Genomic DNA, 19,670 nt, shown 5'->3' with positions numbered 1-19,670 from the left:
TGATTAAGGCTCAAAACATAGGTTTTGTAAAAAGAAGCTTTTTAATTTGAAGGTTGAATGAATGAATAAAAATAAAAATTACACATTACTTTGTGATGGCTGCTATCTAAACATTTGTTCATGCTAGTGCATGAAAACCAGTAGTGAAACTTGACGTATAAACTGTCATAGTCCACTGTGAGTGGAATTTAAAAAGCAGGTGGCATTAGTGATGAAAAGTAAGTTAAGGTTTTTTGTTTTTGTTTTTATTCTTAAATTCCTAAATTGAAGGTGTTAATATGATTAAGGAAATTTGATTATTTTAGGTTTCAGAGTAGCAGCCGTGTTAGTCTGTATTCGCAAAAAGAAAAGGAGTACTTGTGGCACCTCAGCTGTAGCTTACGAAACTTATGCTCAGATAAATTTGTTAGTCTCTAAGGTGCCACAAGTCCTCCTTTTCTTTTTGATTGTTTTAATTATTCTTAACCTTAACCGTATGTCTCGCTAAACTTCATTAGGGATTTATAAAGCATCTTGAGGATCTGTCACCTAGTGGTATTGTCCAGCATTAAATTTAACAATTCCCCGGAGCAGTACATTTATGGCTTAAGGCCATTTTTAGCAGTTATGGGGGGTAGGAGGGACTAGACTGGGATTTAGAGCTGAGATGCAAAAAATAGAAAGTATATAAGAGGGGAAAATACCATGCTATACCACATAAGGAAGTATTCTTTATAGCCCCCTCCCTGAACTACACACTTTATCCCATACAACCTCTGTTAAAAGCATACTGGAGATCTGCAATATGCCAAGTAGCACACAGTTCAGTCTGTGGTAATCCTAATGATCACAAATTAAAAGAACATGTCAGTATTCACCTGGCATTTAGGTAGAAATCTCCTTATTTTAAAACTCCTTAAACTAAAAACTGGATTGGATTTTAAACATGATTTCTATTTTGATGTTTCCATTGTGCTATTGTTCCAATGCTGCTGTTGCGCTTTTTTTAAATTTTTTTTTTACTGGTTTGTTTCTAGACTTATCAGTTTCACTTTTGTTTCTAGTCAGTTTTATTTTCCACTCTTTCTGTAGTACAGTAGTGCTTGAGTTCACAATGGCTTAAAAGAACTGTCCATTTAATTCTGAAGTATCATGAAAACATCTGTATTGAAAACAGGCTTTGTAAGTCTCTTTATCAGGACTTAAAAGGACCTGAGAACTAAAGGAACAGTTAATTGTCTATTTAGCAGCTGGCAGCCTGTTATATCCATGTTAGTGGCTTTGTAGATAAAATGTTCTGTTGCTGTTTCATTTAGGTTGGCTTTCATTACCTGTTTACAGACGGAGGCTGTTACACAATCAAGGTAACTAATGTGCCCATTCAGGCAGGAGCATGGGCATGTTGGTGCTAGGGACAACACAAGCCACCCCAGCATCGATCTGCTCCATCCTTTCCAGTGATTCAGAGTTGGGCTGTGTGTAGCTTGCCCTAAAGTAGTGGGCTTTGTTGGAAAGAAACACAAACAGCAGCACCCTGTTAGTGTGAGCAGGGAAGTGAAACTGACCAATGTAAGCAAAGTACTTTTACTTTGGATGAAAGGTAAAGCAAACTTAACAGGTCCCTTCTTTTTTCCTAATAGGGTGTCACTGGTAACGTAGATGGAGAAAACCTGTTTCTTCATTTGTTTCCTGATATTGACAATGGCCATTCTGTGGCTGTATATTTCATACTTGGAAGTACTTGTGGCACCTTAGAGACTAACCAATTTATTTGAGCATAAGCTTTCACGAAAGCTTATGCTCAAATAAATCGGTTAGTCTCTAAGGTGCCACAAGTACTCCTTTCTTTTTGCGAATACAGACTAACACGGCTGTTACTCTGATACTTGGAAGTGATAATTGGGTCAGTTTCAGTGTATAGAAAACTTAGTTGTTTTAAGAAATTTGAGTGAATTTCTTCTCTTGCATACAGCATTTGCAGAAATCCTGTGCAAGCTGATCTTGTGGATATAATTTTCTGCAAAAAGGTGCTCTGGTCCCTTCATTTTTCAACTCCAAATGTTTTTAAGCTACAACATGGCAAGTTATTTATATTTGAAGTAAGGCTAGTAATATTGCTGACTTTGTGAACTATCTCAAAGATTCCTGCAATGAAAAAATTGTGAATTGTTGAAGTGTCTCATGTAGACACTTTCATTAACTGATAAAGCACTGATTGAGACAAGCAGGGGAGTAGATACTATTATTATGGATTCACACTTTTTAAAAAATACTAAGCAAGTCTTATATTAGAGGGAAAAGGAGATAAATGGCTACAGTTCAGAAAGTAAATATTTTCAAGGAAATAAACTTAAAATATAGAAGGTGCTCTTCCTTTAGCTCTGTATATGAGATAAAATGAGGAGTGCATTTTTATTCAGTAAGTAAGGGCTAGTGTACAGGAGTGGCAGTGCATACCAGAGGGTTGTAAACTGTAGAGTGCTCTAAATGCTCTGTGTAGACCCTGCTAACACACTCTAAAAGCTAGCATGAGTCCATGTAGTATTGTCTGATTCAGTACTGTACTAATGTGCATTAGGAACTTCTAGCATGTGTCAATAGGGTCTACATAGGGCAGTTAGAATGCACTTTGCCCCTTTCTTCTCCCAGTCCCTGTACTGTACTGGTTCTCGTATGGGAAGCATCAGTGTGCAATCCTTGCATTCTGGTGGCTCAAAGTAGCATTGCATCTGCACTGACTCTGCCTCCATTGCTGAGAGGTGTTGGGAGCCTCCATATGACTGGGGCTTTTTCAGGACTGAAGTCTGGGTTTCTCTCAGATCCCTGGCTGCTGCATCTTTTTGAAGCGACACCCCCTGCCTACTTGCATCATCTCTGACCCAACAGACAGCAAAGGGGATGCAGCTGAGCGGCTCCGCATCAAACCCATGGAGGGGAAGGTTTTTCTCCTTTGTTCTGTGTGCATATGTGGGAGGGGAATATGAGAGGCTTGGCTGAGAGCAGTCGGGGATGTTCTCTTGAAGCAGTCTTCTCCGTGGGACATAAATCTTTTTTTCCCATCCTCCTCTCCATCCCCAAATGCGCGCACACACTGTGGATTTACTTGTACCTCAAGACAAAAGACAGAGTGGAGCATGTTTTTTCAGACACAGTTTTTGCAAGCATTCCCTGAAGGCCTAGTCTCCTGTTAAAAAGAGACTGCTAGCTGTGCATGTACGTTTAAAGCATTTGCTGCAAAATTCTTGATGTGACCATCGCTATATGTTTATACGGTGTCTAAACAGTGCGCTGTAATCTGAGTGAGGCCTCAGCAATAAGAAATGTTAAACAGTGACGTTTCTCCTCCCCTTTACATGTGTGCAGGATTCCTCTCTGCTTCTGGTTCATCCTTTCTAGATCTCTTCTAAGGCAGCTCCATTTCCTGCCATTGTCAACTTCACTATTGTAGACCTAGTAACTGTGATCATGAATATTGCATGCTGTAGAATTGTTCTCACTAGTTATAGCTTATGTATTTTCGTAGAGTAGACTCTTGCAATGAAGAGTTCTTTGGTGGGGGACCTTTGGAAAGCGTGAGCTGCCTGAAGAGTGGATCTTGGAATTGTTTTGATGCACTGTATTGGGAAGCTGGTAGTCTTAAGTGTATGTCAAATTACAGGATTAAAGTATAGCTAGCTGTTCGTGGGAGTGGAATATAGCTTCTCCAGAAGTGTAGATTTTGAGAGTGGACTCTGCTCAATGAGGAAAGCAGCATGAACTATCTGCCCTCATTAAGAGCTTAATCTCAGGGGAAGAATATGTAGATTGCTGTGAAACATGCATTGAAGTTGTTATATGTTTTAAGGATTCTCTGTTATCATTTGTTCATTGGCTGTGTTACAAATGTCTTGGGGCCTAATTCTCTACTTCCACGCAACTTGTGTAATCTCGCTTCTGCAGAGGGGGTGAAAATGCTGCCAGTTTGATTTGATAGAATTTTATGCTGACTTTGCATGAGGTATGAAGGCAGTTGGGGAATCAGGCTCTTTCTTTATACAAGACAGTTAATAGTTTCTGTTAATAACAACCACCTTGCTGCTGCTACTTCTCCTGACAGCTTCCAAATGCTTACTTGATTTATAGACATTTCTATGCTGCTCGCCCCCATTGTACAGCACATACATAAAACCTTCTTAGACAAATAACTTGTAGCGGAAATACATCTTACAAAAACCTATGGGATGAGCTTGTGGTTAAGGCACTGGACTGGGACTTGAAAATTTAACCAAGATCTCCCAGCTCTTCCACAGACTTCATGTGCAATTTAGGTCAAATCACATAATCTGTCTGTGCCTTGGTTCCCCACCCTTTTGTGTCTCTTCTGTTTGGAGTGTAAGCTGTTCAGGGCAGGAATGTTCCCTCTTCAAGTGCGTACAGCACCCAGCACAATGGGGCTCATGGCATGACAATGCAATTATTTGTATTGAGAAAACATACAATCGCAGCTTTCATTTGCCTGTTCTGCGTGCACTAAGTTTCTGTCCGAGTGCTATGGCTTTTCTTTGAACCAGAGCCTCTAATGCCAGTATCAGTTCCACAGGTATGTTTGCATTTTGGAGCCTTGGAGTTCTGAAGTAGGACTAATGACACTTGCTGCTTTTAGTTTTACTTTTTGGTGGGAAGATGATAGTTGGAGTCATGAATTTAATTTTACAAGCTGTTGTTTGATTGGCTGCAGTAGAGAAAAGAGAGTACAGGAGTAAGAAGCTGCCGGCACCTCTTGTAAATGGAAAAACAGTTTTGAGAAGTGGGTTAAATTCAGTGTTTTGCCTCCTTGTTTGAGATCCCTCCATCTCTTACGCTAAATACCTATTACCTCCAGTACTTGCTCCCATAGTCATGTGAACTCATCTGCTGTATCCAGGCTTTGAAGTGCTATGCGTCACTGACACCCTTTACACTTGCTGTTTGTTTTTCTTGCAGTTATCGCTGTGATGATTTTGTAGTCAATGATACCAAGCTGGGCCTGGTACAGAAAGTCAGGGAACACCTACAGAACTTGGAAAAGTAAGTAACCTGCTTACCACTCCCCACCCCGCTCTGGGTGGACTTGGATATTGTTTCATTTGAATGGATTTTCTTTTTGTACATTGTCCTTCTACAAGCCTTTTCATTACCTAAAAGAGATACCAGGATTATGGGGTTGGGATGACTTCTACATTGAATCTCATGGAAACGCGATTAACAAGCAGCTTTGTCTACGTGCTGTCTGAGGCATTCAGACTTGTCCTTGTCAAGAATGTCTTGGGAAATGTCTTGCCAAGAAGCAGGCTTGGGTTCCCAAAAGTAAGATTTGGTTGCTGGAGCAGAGAATTTAAAGTGGAAATGGAAGCGGGAAATAGCCTGTTAAATGTTAACTGGGTGGCCTGGTTTCTGAACATCTGAAGATGAAAGTTCATGAACTTATAATAATTGTATACTTAGTTATAGAAGAGCAGTGTTTTATTGTGACTTATCTAGCTCTCTTCTACTGAGAAATATTATAATCTTTATCATGCAGACGCTCCAGCCAGTTCAGGAGAGCAAAATATTAGGGCTTTCATAGTTTGCTTGGAAACTTTGCAAAATACCTTGTAGAAGTCTAGGCACACACAAGTCCTTCCAAATATTGTTTGACTGCCCCAGAGTTCAGCCACCAACACCACTAACAAGTGGCTGTGATGTGGGAAAATCTTCTGATACTGGTACGCTAAATGTGTCACTTTGGCATCAGAATCTCCCGTTTGGCATTGTCCTAATCTGAGGCCATCTCCACTTCCAGTTGCTGTCTCATGTGAATGGGGCTAGGAAATCCTAACACACTGTTTTTCATTCGTTTTTTTGCTGGGTTAATAAAAGTGTACAACATGTGGATGAGGGATGTATTTAATATTTAGGGAAGCCTAGGAGAAAATCTGCAACTTAGTTTTTCAGAGGTGAAGGTTGCCACTGTCAAGGCCACTGGATGGCTAGTACTCATGTCCCAAGGTGAAAGCCCATTACAGTGACTTCATGGTCGAAAGAATTTAAACTATAGACTTGAAATGGCAAAGGAAGTATTGAAGAACGTTGCTCTAGCATCCTATGTGTCTTTAGGTTTTTTATATTTTATATTTTGCCTCTTGGCTGGTGCCAGAGCGCTCTTGGAGGAACACGGTTATCCTATGATGCACATTTCTATCAAGGAACTTGTTGTTTGGGAGTCTCCCTCACCCTGACCTGACAAATACTGATCTATTTTGCACACAGCAGTGGAGGACCTAGACACGTTGGATCACACTGCAATGGTGCACTGCATAATTTCTCATGAACCAGTAGCACCTCAACAGTTTATCTTGTGCTTCTTACAGGTTTCCAGCTGTTTTGAATAACTGTAAGATAGTTCACTTCTTACTTGGGCACTTTGTCTTCTAAAAGCTTATCGTAAAGGCTATAAAAGTACGTTTAGTGTAAGTGACTGTCATTGATTAGCAACATATGAAGCCTTTAGTCCATTACACCCAATAATTTTCTAAGAATGGACTTTTTTGATATAATGTTGTTAGTGTTTGTCTGAGAGAAACTGCAAAGCTTGTCGTTCAAGTTGTTTTCTGCTTTAAATTGGTTGACTCTGCACTTATTTTAAAGTGTCTTTCTAAAGCTCTGGAGAGACACTTCTGAAGACAAGACGTGCCACTGGAGAAATTCTATATGAAGTGTCCCTTTGATTAAAAAAATATTAAGTTTATTTCAGATCAGCAGTTGCATGCTAATTAGGACATGCTTCAGGGTACTCACTTACATTAATTCAGATACTAGACACTATTAAAATAAGAGTTTGTTTTGAGTCAGTGCTCTGGAAAAGAGAGTCTATTTTAAGACAAATATTAAGTGTTTGTTGTACCTCTATAAAAGCATACGTTGAAACCCGGGGAAGGCTTTTCCGCTGTTGAATATTAAAGATCTGTTGCAGTTATAACTGTTAGACATTAAGATGAATGGACACTCACTTTGTCCATTTTATATTGTTTTTTAATAGTAAATAACATGTTTTAACTAATTTATTCCTTTACTATAGTTCAGCTTTTACAGCAGACAGACATAGGAAAAGAAAACTATTGGAAAATTCATCTCTAAACAGCAAGTTATTAAAAGTAAATGTAAGTAAAACACTATCCGTGCTTGAAGGGGCTTCGTTAATTTACCGAGTCTCAAAATGGGCCTAATGTTGTCGTAGCTCCCTCTGCACTCCCAGAGTTCCAAGCTGCCAGCAGTGAGTTGCTGTCTTGGAATGTCTGTGGTTTTAGTTACTTTCAAAACTGTCAGGCCTGCTTAGTGTCCCTCTTCAATTGATAAGAAAATTTCTCAGGACGACTGAGGAAGCGTTCGCAATACAGGCTTTTTTTGGGCTACAGAATCACATGAATTCTCAGTGTCTGGAAAATCAGAAGTAAAACTACAGCTGATGTATAGCAATTGAGAAGACAGAATTAGAAAATACTGAGTGAAGTTTATATCCATTTTAGAGTCTGAGCTATCTTTGTTTTCTCTGTTTTATTAATACATGAACGTTGCCCAAGGCAACTGATGGTCTTTTCTGTGCTGGCACATTGGATCAGTGTCTAGAAAAAGCAGGGCACAGGGTGTTTGCAATAATGCCATGCTGTCTAACCAGAGATGGGGTGAGAAGGGTACTAAAAGGCATTGTGTGTGTTGGGGGGGTTGTTGTATGTTTGAAACAACACCTTCTTTAAAAATAGGCTCTTGCAATTACTCAACTGCTAAAATGCTGCATCTGATTAATGCTGAGTTTTCTATCTAAATATTATAAAATATTCTTATGCTGTTTGCTCTTTAGGCTTTACTTGAGACTTAAGTTTTGTATATTGTTTGTGGTAGTGTTAATTTCTCTAATGATATCAAGACACAAGCAAGGGGACGGTATCTGAATTACAGAAGCTTTCTTCCATTATCCCTACTTGAAAGCGCACTGCTTTTGTTGTCAGGACTAGAGTTGATTTTGAACTCCTGTTGTTAGAAGATTGGTTAACATACCATTCTGGAGACTGTAAGGATAAAAGTTCATCATGCTGTTCTTATGTAATGTATAAATTTTGAATAGCAACTAAAACGCAAGTGCAAAGGATTTAGAAATAAAAATAGCTACAAAACCAAATTAACCTGTGTGTAGCATTCCTCTGAACTGTCAATAGTTGGTAGGCCAACAATGTCACATGCCTGCTCTCTCCAGCCCTCCTTCCCCCAACCCCTTCAGCTTGTACAGTCTGTTTAATTTCAGTAGTTTTCCCCAAAATGTCATTTGTTTTTCTTCAAAACAAAAAAGGCAGCAACCCAGTGCTGATGTCTCATAAGGAGTACTAAAAGAGCAAACCCATACCACATGATGGTGGGAGAGTCAAGGGGTAATTGGCAAGGAATTGGATCTCATTTTCAGGGTGAGATGATTTTCAATAGTGCCTTAGGGAGATGGGCACGCAGCTCCCATTGAAAAGCTTTGGGAATTGGTACCTAACTCAGATGCTCTTGAAAATCTACCCAACAGCCTAGAGTGGATTGTTATAAAGAGTAAGTAAAACATTCTCTCAAAACAACGAAGATCCCCAAATGTCCTCAGAGGGTTTATTTAGATGGTAAAAAGGGGATTTTTCAGTCAAATTAAAGTACCCCTTTAATACCTGTGTAGATAGTTAATACCTTTGAGTATTTGAGTGAATAACTAGATCCTTTGAGCTAGTCATGTTGTAGGCTTGGCTCCCAGCTGGCTCAAACAGTCTGTCTGTCGTTAGTTCTATTTGAATGTGCACTGCTGCACAGTGGCTGTTGTGTGCTTTGGGGGTAGCTGTCTTTCTCTTTTGACATATCTATTTCTTCTGGTTCCCAGGGGAGCACTACTGCCCTTTGTGCTACAGGCCTTCGGAATCTGGGGAACACATGTTTCATGAATGCGATCCTTCAGTCTCTCAGGTATCAATCATGTTTTATATGCAATCATCAAATCAAATTCCCACCCTGGGCTTGAGGTTGATTTGGTGGTATCTGTTCTGCAGTGCTAGGCAAGAGAGGCCAGCTACTTCTCTTCCTCACTCTTGCCCTACAGACCTGTCAGAATGGGGGGTGCTGACCTGGCAACATACTCTGCCCTCCAGGAGGAGGGAGGATCTCTCCAAAGTGATCCCTGTGATTGATTCAGGAGTGGCAATGATGTTCAGGGGAAACCCCAGCTTGAAGGGTAGTGGGTCTGACATGACGCCCCTTGTGGGTGAGGGATCAGTTAGGGCACCTGCAGGGGAAGGGATTGTCTGTGCTCTGAGGGATGCAGTGTCTCCAGAGAGAGAGAGGCAGACCATTATCGCTGGGAAACGGTAACATAATTTGAGTGGCTGGTCACTGGGCCTGGTTTCTCACTAACAGATCTGTAGGTGCTCTAGTAGCATGGTACCACTGGAACTCTGACCAGAGAGGCAAACCTGATTCTTGACACTTATTGTCCAGGCCTTTGGAGACTGGGCTTTTGTGGAGTTGTGCTTGGTCTCCATTATGTCATCTTCTTGCTCCCCTCCCCCTTTAATGTACCAGTGACTCTATTTAATATGCAAGTTAGAAAATGTCACGCAGCCTGGCTGAGAGCTGCACTAAAATTTTTGTGACCTCAGTGACCCTTCCTCCACCCTATAAGTGCACGCTCTTCTGTGTAACAGCAGCAGCTCCTGCCCTCCTCATCCCAAAGTTAACACGTGTAATTGAATGATCATTGTATTGCTCACAAAAAGTAACTTCAAAATGTAACTTTGTAGAGTATTTTGTGCATATTCACAGTAAAAATGTATCAGATGGTGCATCCCCAGGGCCAAATTGTCACTGGGTAGAGACACAGTTGTGTACCTATATCTGAGCATGCAATTATATGGGCACTGGCAGGAGATTGCTGGCCTCTTAATGAAAACCAGGGCCAAATTCTCAGCGAGTATAAATTGGCATAGCTCTGTTGATTATATTGGAAATACTCCAATTTAAACCAGCTGAGGATCAGGCCCTAGTCTTTTTCGTCTTGTCAGACCTGCTGTTTCACCCTTCTAATGATTTAGGTACAGTACTTGCCATCCATCTACCTTCCCTATCCCTCTGTAGTTCCAGATCGATAGTGTATTACTGTATGCAATTCCTGCTCTTAACTGTTGAGTATTATGAATGTACTGCGTAATTACAGTGTTTGTGTTTCACTGAGATATGTGGCATAACGGTGTTGGGGAAATGATTTTTATATGTAGTCTGTAAATCAATTTCTAATGCTTTAAGTTCCTTATATATATATATATATATGAAAGTCTACTGATACGTTAATATTAATGCCACTTATAGACATGGATTTGTTTACAGTGAGCATGATGTAAGAACTCAACACTCAGTAATTGTGGAACCTTGGTATTGCCTAATCAAAAGAGAAAAAAGATATAATTGTTGCAGGTAACTGGGCCGGTGAATGCTGTTTAGTGTACCTGTGCTGAGTAGATAATTATATTGTAACACTAGATGCAACTTGACTAGTTCTCTTGATGGGAAACTTGAGCTTTTCAGTGTTATAAGAACTAGTTCAAGAAGCCAAGTGAGCATCTCCAAAGAATACTGTGCAAAGCACACGTATCCTTCCTATTATCTATTCTATATGTTTCTCACTCTCATTTTTTTTCCCTACAGTAACATTCAGCAGTTTTGCTGTTACTTCAAAGAGTTGCCAGCTGTGGAATTGCGGAATGGGAAAACAGCTGGCAGGCGAACTTACCATACCAGGAGCCAAGGGGATAACAATGTGTAAGTTAACAAATGTCTTGCTAATACTGAACTTCAAGAAGCAGCACTAGAAACTGAAAGAGGTAGTGCCAGGTGCTATTTGGGTGTATTGTACAAGTGGAGATGTTTACATAATTTTCACTGTTTTCTTGTAGCTGTCACAGGAGAGGAGAAGACTAGCATCCATCAAACAGTGCTGGAGTGAAGTTAAATATATTTAGAGCTGGAATTATTAACTTAACGGGGCTAGGTGTCACTTAGTGCTACTTAATTTTACTCAAAAAATTCTTTCCAATGTGCTCAAAATTAGCACAGAAGCTTGGATTAAAAAAAATTGGCTGAAGGACCTTAAACAAGGATAATAAACACCGTATTGAGTTGTGGGAGAGCAGGAAAAATGTCTGCTAGAGTACCAGAGGGGGGTAGTTTTGGGCTTGGTTTATTAAACATCTTAGCACTAAATAATAGTATAGGTAACAACCTTGAGAGAATTTCAAGGTGAACAAGAGGACTGAATCTTCACCAACATGCAAATAATTGCGCGCACAAGATTTACAGTTACAATTTTAGAGGTGCTCAGATACTACAGTGATGAAAACTTCGATAGAAAATCGGTCCCACTTCCATCCTTAACATCTGTAATTCCACAATGTTGCTAGTCTGTCTTCTCTACCCTGTCAGTTTTGTGGATTAGATTTAGATTGTAAGATTTTTAGGGACTTGGAATATGTCTTTGTGTAAGAAGTTGAAATGATTTACCAAGTGAACCATTTTCATCAAAGAAAATTCTTTGATATTTGTACCACTGAAGTCCTGAAGATCAGCAAAATGTAGATCAGAGTATGAATCCACACTCATTCATTTTTACTTTCTCTCCCCAGTTCATTGGTTGAAGAGTTTAGAAAGACACTTTGTGCTTTATGGCAAGGGAGCCAAACTGCATTTAGCCCAGAGTCTTTATTTTACGTCGTTTGGAAAATCATGCCAAATTTTAGGTAAGTTCTGTAAGGCAAAGAGTAGTGTTCTTGAATGTAACCTTATGCCACCTGTGCCCTAATCTGGCTCCTGGAAAATACTCCATGCAGCCTCCCCCTATGCCCACACATGTAGCTTTCAAATGTGACTTCACTTTAATCTAGAGACTTTCATTCATCGAGATAATTGCTTGTTGCCAATATGCACGCTGCATATAATAGTCAGAGAAGACAAATCCCTTATATACAGGGACTAGAGTACATAATTTTGATGAGTTTGCTTGCTTTTAGGGGCAGGAGAGCCAAGATAAGGTCCTACAGTTCACCAAGAATAAGGAATTTACAGAACCCAAACTTTTGGCTATGATAGGAATGATATTTAAAAAAGAAAAAAAAAAGAGTTGCCATAGCCCTAAGTAAAGCATACTGGGCAAAACTTCCTTGATTCTCAAAACAGTCTAGCCACTGCCAATGTAACTCTAAGTAAGGGCTATAAGAGTCTATGGGTGTTACGCACACTGTCAAAAAAAAGTTACCCAAGTAAATCAACAAAGTATCATTCCTCTCCAAGGTCTCCCTGTCCTGGCCCCTGAACCTCTTTCAAAGGAGCACTGAAACCTGTTAGGATTTGGGAAGGTAAGTTGCTCCATGTTCTCAGGTAGTAAAGATGTTCTGTTATCTGTTACATTTCCAGCAGTGCTGAAAAGATGCTGTGAACACACATGCTTAGCTGAATAACCCAGATAATAAAACTTGTATTCTTCACACTGCCTAATATATATTTTACTGGCTTATGAGAATCAAGGAAGTTTAATACCAGTGGCTTCAAGCAATGGCCAAAACGTTCTAGGCATAAGAACATTATCTCTAATATCCTTGATGAGTTACCCTGTTATCAGTAATAAACCTACCCTACAGATCTTGTGTGACTGAGCAGGGAAATCTGTTCTCTAGCAAATTTTCAGCACTGTGGGTTCTATCATGGCTTTTAACATAAAGTGCTGCCCTCTTCTGGGAACTTGGCACTCTCCGGGGAGAGGGACAATTTGTGACCCATGGGTAACACCAGCTGTCTAGGAACACTTCATTAGTGAAAGGTACTAGTTGTGCACTCTGCCTTCCTTCAGCCATATCTGCCCCTCTATTGAGTGAAGCAAAATAATGCGGTAAGCTACATGGAAAGGAAAGTCAGCCACTCGCTATGTTTTCCCTTGAATTTGGAGGAGGGAGGGGCAGCGGCCTTGGCTGGAGGAGGAAAATAGATGTTCTGTGTTGAATTTCATCATGCTGTGTAAGTAACTGGTGTTCCATTTAGAGTCCCCAGTCTCCCTCTGCAATGTTAGCCAGTTCAGAGGGGCTACATGCAGGGTGGGCTTTGGATAAATGGACAGGATTAGAGCTGGTGGCATGATGGCAACAACCCAGCTACGCTGCTTGTGTTTGCGCAAGGTGGAGTGATGGAGAGGCCTTGGAGCTGAGATTTGGTTGGTTAGTTTTCCCATGAATCTCGGCCTTTAAGAGGTTTTAGCCAACTGTGGCATCTTCTGCCCACCCTCGCCACCATAGACTGGGTCTCCCTAATAGAAAAGTGTAGCATAGTGGAAAGCAACTGGAAATTGCTGTATTGCAGTATAGATCTCTCCAAATCCGTGTGGGAATAGGGAATATAGCTCATGGCTAGGAATTGTATATTATACGTTCAGTACAGTTGTGGTAAAATGATGGGAAACTGTAGTGTGCCTCTGCAGGCTGTATCTTTGCTATGAAAGCTTGGTCTCTGAGCTGTCTAATATGACAGGTCTGCTGCACACGGAGAGAAAGCTCCATAGCCTCATGGTGGGTTGAAGTATGTTTAGTATTCTTCGTGAATTCTGAGGGTTTTTTCCCCTCTGGTGACTGTTCCTTTTGTATCACTTTTTGCTGCCCATGGGAAAGAGAATGTGGATGGGCTGGATTGAATTGTTTAGGTGCACTGGGATCTGCTGTTTAGGTGCTGCTGGGATCTGTGGTCTATGTGAGAAGCTGTATTCCTCACCACAGGAACTTTGGTCATTTTATTTTAGATTGTTCAGTTCATATTACAAATATATTTGTACTTTAGTGAACGCAATACAAACCTTACAAAGTGCTATATTATAAATGTAAATACAATAAAACATTTACAAACTGAATTACATCACATTTCAGATCAAATATATGTCCCATTTCATTTAAAATATCTGTCCTTTGGCTTAAGTAATGTTGTCTGTAACACATTCTTGCTGATAATGCTATTTCCATAAATTTTCTTTCTTCTGTTGTAACTCTAAGCTATATAAAATGTGGATATATCTATTAAACTAAGCAATTCCTTTATTACTTCAGTAACTTCTAATGACTGCATTTAAACCCCAGTCTGTCTTGGAAAAGAATTCGGCCTCATTCATTTGTTCTGGAGTGATAGTACAGTTTGTATAAACATTAAACATCTATGTTTAGTATCTATTCAAAGTTAACGTGCAGATATCACATCCTTTACTCGATTATCTTTTTAATTCTGAATTCCATCTCTAGTGACCTGATAAAGATAAATACCAATCAGGAAAACTACACATTAGAAATTTTTAGATTTTGGAGTATTAATAATTTACTTCCAAAATATTTACTTGATGTTGTTGGTTTTAATAAATCTAACTCTCTATTGGGTAACAATTTGGAACCACTATTCTAACATAGTAATGGATTGAAGGTTCCTTACCTCTGCTTACATCTTGCATGCATAGTTGTTGCACAATAATTATTGTACTGTAACAAAAATTATTCTGAACATTTAGATAAAGCACTTAATTGTACCACTGATGATGTAAAAGGAATTAGAGGGGGAACCAAGCTGATCTTCTTAAGAGTTCAGGCTTCAGTTTGACGCAGCACAGCAGTAGTATGCTCTAAATGTTCTGAGTCACAACTGCCTGCTTTTTCCTGGGTTTGATTTCACAGCTCTGCCTTTCACTGCTGTTGTGGCAAAGCTAGGCAGTTTCTCTGAGTAATGCTTGCTTGCTGTGACTGCTGGTTTGGAGGAAATAGCTCTTGTTATGCTTGTTTGGGGACAAAGGAGGGAAGCCTATTTAAGGTTTTAGTGTTTGTTCACTTTAACCTTGGCTGAGATTTTGTAGGACGCTTGGTGTGCAGTGACTGCATTCTGCATTAGGCATGTCACCTTTCCTATGGGCATGTGCCAGCTTACGCATTCTGTGCTCACTCAACTAAAGAGGAAGTTACTCACCTTGTGCAGTAACGATGGTTCTTGGAGATGTGTGTCCCTATGGGTGCTCCCACTTTAGGTGTCTGTGTGCCCCTGCACCTCTAATCGGAGATTTTTGGTAGCAGTGTCCCTCTCTTGTGGTCTGCCTCAAGGCTATTTAGCACTGCATGGGCGACCCCCCCCCCACTTCCTTCTCTACCACAGAGCCATATAGAGAACTCCGAAGTAGAGGGGAGGAGGGCGGGTTGTGGAGCACCCAAAGGGGGACACATCTCCAAGAACCATCGTTACTGCACAAGGTGAGTAACTTCCTCCTCTTCTTCTTTGAGTAGTGTCCCTATGGGTGCTCCACTTTAGGTGACTCCGGAGCAGTACCCACCACTGGAGGCTGGGACTTTGGAGCGGAGTCTTTTACTACAGAGAATAATGTGGAGTCGAAGATGGTGTCAGCGGCCAAATCTTCAGCGATTGCATAATGTTCTGCAAAAGTGTGGACAGAGGTCCCAATCATTGCTCTATAGATTGGGGAGATAGGGGTATCCCTTTGGAATATGATTGAGGTAGGAACTGATCTCATGGAGTGTGTATGGACGGCAGCAAGTTGCGCCTTTGCTAAGTGATTAATGCAACTAGAGACCCAGTTGGATAGTCTTTGAGGAGATATCACAGAGCTTTTGGATCTTTCTGTGGACGAAAGGAAGAGTTTAGGGCATTTCCTGAAGTCCTTAAAACTGTCCAAGTAGAATGATAATATCCTTCTAATATCTAGCATATGCACAATTGTCTCCCAGTTGTCACAGTGTGGTTTTGGGAAAAAAAAGGGAGATGGCTCTGATTCATATGGAAAGTGCAGAAAAAGTAGGGAGAAACGTGGGAACTTTTTTTTAAAAGACAAAGGCCGTGAATGACGGGTGTGCCATCAGGGCCGCTGTTTCTCCTATGTGCCTAGATGAGGCGATGGCAATTAGAAGTGCTGTCGTCATGGACAGGTGTAAGAGAGAACAGCTCGGAGGGAGGTCTAGTCCAAGCCCTGAGAACTAGATTAAAGTCCCAGGCTGGAGCGGGTGGTGTCACATGGGGGAAGAGAGGCCCAATGCCCTTAAAGAGTCTACGCATTAGTGGTTGAGCAAACTCCCCAAGTGGGAAGCCATTTTTGCCATGAGATGTACCTTAAGGGAGCTGAGGGAGAGTTTAAAATGTAGAGCAAAATCAGAGGGAGGAAAGATGAGGTTGGGTCTGTCCATCTGGAATGGTACAAACTTGGAGTTGTTTCCATTCTGTAGATAGGTATGTGGAGTGGTCAACTTGTGGCTGTGTTGCAACATGTGTTTCAGCTTGTCAGAGCATTCTGCTTCTAAGCCTTGGAACAAAGAAAGATCCAAGCCTGGAGGCGGAGGACCCATGGGTTGGGGTGAAGGGTCAGCCCATTGTTTTGAGAGAGAGAGGGTGAGGAATGGGCTGATGTCAGAGGAACAGGAGGGCATATTGCCATCTGCGTCAGGTAAGGGTGCCAGACTTGTCATAGTCAAGAGGGGCAATCACAATAACTCTCGCTTTGTTTTGTTGAATTTTCAACGGAATCTTGGGATAGGGTAGGAAACTGGGAAAAGACATACAAGTGGGCCCTGTCCACTGGGAAAATGAGGGCAACAGCCAATGAATGTTTCCCCAAAGGGTGGCTATATCTTGAAGCACCTCTGAATTCAGTATACACTCATTGTTGTGAGAAAATTCCACCTGAGACTGTTGGTTATCCCATTCTGTATTCCTTGTAGACAGACAGCTGAGATGAGCACATTGTGATAGGTGCATCAATTCCAAAGTTTGAATGCTGTCTTGCAGAGGGAAGGAGATCTGGCAGCTCCTTGGCAGTTTATATAAAACATACAGGTCACATTAAGTCCATCATAACCTTTGTATGTTGTTGTGTAGGTGAGCTCCCCAGCATATTAGGGAGACGTGTCCCAGGGTGGTGAATGTGGGAAGTGAGAGGAACGCTGATGCTGTAAGGTGTCATTGTTCAGGCCCTGGACCAGCTCATCAGAGTGCTTATAAGAGGCGGTTTGAGAGTTCATGGACTGGGGTGCAGACTGTTCTCACTTTTGAGCCCTGGGCCTCTTACACTGTGGCTCATAACAGCACAGAGATGCTGAGTATTGAGAAGATTGTGATCTGTGGTGTGGTTGAGAGGTATATCTTCTCTTCTGTTCCACAGTGTAGATTCCTAAGGCGGTCCGAGAATACTTCAGGATATGGAGAGAAAATCTGTCCTCTCCACAGAGAGTTTGGTCCTTCAAATTGGAAGTCTGTAGCTCTTCGGGCAATCTAGAGAGGTGTAGCGAACAAAAAAAAACAAAAAAAACCCCCACAACCCACCTCAGTATCACTGTCATGGAGACTGGGTGGGCAGCTGTAACAGCTACATCCAGTGAAAAATCTGTCCTCTCCACAGAGAGTTTGGTCCTTCAAATTGGAAGTCTGTAGCTCTTTGGGCAATCTAGAGAGGTGTAGCGAACAAAAAAAAACAAAAAAAACCCCCACAACCCACCTCAGTATCACTGTCATGGAGACTGGGTGGGCAGCTGTAACAGCTACATCCAGTGGTGTCTCTCGGACCGGTCTGGCTATTAACTGACCTTCTCTAAGAATGGTCTGAATTTGTTCTTTTTGTGTTTCCAATAATGTTTCAGAAACATCCTTGATTTCCCAAGATTAACAAAATTGTTTTGGCCATGACGGTTTGATAATTTGACTCTAAACAGTAATGTTGTTGATGAATACGCCGTCTTGCAAAGCCTGATCAGATGGAGTTGACTTGGCATTATGTTGCTTGCTTCATGCATTAACCACATCCACTATGATGGAGTTGGGTTGCGGATGATGAAAACGAAGTCTGCCTCTTTGGGTAGAGATGTAGGGTTGTTTTTGTGTACACTCTTTTGCTGGTTGGTGCAATGGAGGCTGGCTCTGCCAGATAATTTTGGTAGGATCTAGAATCAGCTAATTAATTGGGAGGGCCGCTCTAGATGAGAAGCTAGTGTGCAGAATTTCCACCAACTTGTGATGTGTATCTGCCACCTCCTGTAAGGGAATCTGCAGCTTGTCTGCCACCCTCTTGGTAAGATCCAGAAAGTTCTTAAATCTTCTCTTCATCTCTCCCAGATGAGACTGTGCTGCCCACCCCTCATCACTAGGTGAAGTGTGCTGAAGAGGTAGCTTCCTCTTCAGGTTTTTTTTCTTTCTTTCTTCTTTCTCCCCTTCCCCCTTCTTTCCTGTTCTGAAAAAGCTTTCTTCTGCCCTGGCTCAGGTGCCAGGCTGTAGCAAACCATCTGGTGGACTCTCCCTGAGAGACACCGGAGACGGTCGCGCCATGTGTGTTACAATATGGCCTTGGGAGGAAGAGGCAGGAAGGCAGGCACGGGCAGTTGGCATGATGGAATTGAGGATGACCCTTGTAGTGTGTGGGCCACCTTGAGGGGCCAGGGAATGATCTCATCCTGGCCAGTGTCAGATTCGTCAGTGGGAAAGGGTGCTGCTGAGTGGGGTATTGGCAGTATACAGCCCAGTGCTAAGAGCGATTCTGGGTGCCGGGATGTGCTCGATACTGGGGTCCTGGTACCAAGTAATGGGGATTGTGGTTCTTCCCCAATCATCAGGTTTCCAGGGTACCAGAGTTCACGCAGGACCATGGGTTCATTTGGTACCACAGAGGAGGGTCCATGGTACATTGTCAGTACCGATAGTTGGGCAGAGCACTCCTGAAATGAGAGTTTTGCCCAGTACAAAAAGTTTTTGTGCAACTTTTTTAGAGACGGTATGGTAATTGTCTCTCCCTGGGTACTGAGGTCACAGGTCTCCAGAGTATCAGAGCACCATGGGCTCCTCCAGATCCCCAGAGGAGTGTCTGTAGTCGGTATCAATGGCTGGGAAGGTGCAGAACACTTCCTAGATAGAGTTTTATTGCATCTGCTACCAAAGGGTTTCTCTATGCCACTCTTTTAGAGATGGTACGATAATTGTCCCCTCTCCTTAGGGGACGTCAAGACGGTGGAAGGAAGCAGAGCTGACAGCAGGGCTTCTCTGTGTCGCTCTTTTAGAGATGGTACTTTTAGAGATGGTATGGTAACTGCCCTCTCCGGTGCAGTAGTTGCCCACAGTAGAACTCAGAGCAGCACAGAGCTTACAGGAGCCCCTTGCTGTGCGGAGGAGCTCAGAGCAGGAAGCCCCTTCTCAGGTTTCAGCTTCCAGAGCTTCCAACGACCAGGAGCAGCAGCTGAGCTCACAGCAGGAGGTTCCTCTGCTGGTATTGTCCTACCGAGGTGGCCGCTCTGGGGAGTCCCACTGGTTGGCCAGCTACTGGGGGATTGGTGCTGAGATGGCCACACTGGGGAACACCACTCTGGCTGGCCAGTTGCTCGGAGGAACCTTTCCAGGTGGCTGATGCTTCTCTCCTCCTCTTCACCACTCGACCCCTTTTGAATTGAAGGCTCTGGGGATGATCCAGGGTCAACACTGCAGACTGAAGTGTTTTCTCTACAGGAAACTCCTGTGAGGCTGCAGTTTTAGGTGTGGCAGGTAAAGCACGTCTGTGAGAGAGCCTGGCAAGCCCCTGGGCAGGGGGTGTCCTCCTCTAGCAGGGAGGAATATGCAGAAGAACATTGTCTTTATTT

The 19,670-nt window shown here is 42.0% G+C and overlaps 1 protein-coding gene across 3 annotated transcripts in view; it reads left to right on the top strand.

The window, feature by feature from the left end:
- Window positions 1-19,670, top strand: part of USP3 (ubiquitin specific peptidase 3) — a 57,857-nt gene that overhangs the window by 27,542 nt on the left and 10,645 nt on the right. For all 3 annotated transcript variants that reach the window (XM_084640722.1, XM_084640720.1, XM_084640721.1), the window contains exons 4-8: window positions 4,942-5,025; window positions 7,055-7,136; window positions 8,879-8,961; window positions 10,693-10,806; window positions 11,667-11,780. In XM_084640722.1, the coding sequence (XP_084496848.1) occupies window positions 4,942-5,025; window positions 7,055-7,136; window positions 8,879-8,961; window positions 10,693-10,806; window positions 11,667-11,780 (477 nt within the window). The remainder of the gene's footprint in view (window positions 1-4,941; window positions 5,026-7,054; window positions 7,137-8,878; window positions 8,962-10,692; window positions 10,807-11,666; window positions 11,781-19,670) is intronic.

This window comes from Lepidochelys olivacea (genome assembly GCF_965140295.1).
Source record: "Lepidochelys olivacea isolate rLepOli2 genome assembly, chromosome: 10".
Classification (NCBI taxonomy): domain Eukaryota; kingdom Metazoa; phylum Chordata; order Testudines; family Cheloniidae; genus Lepidochelys; species Lepidochelys olivacea.
The sequence above is the reverse complement of the archived record's forward strand: the minus strand, read 5'-3'. Positions and strand labels throughout refer to the sequence as shown.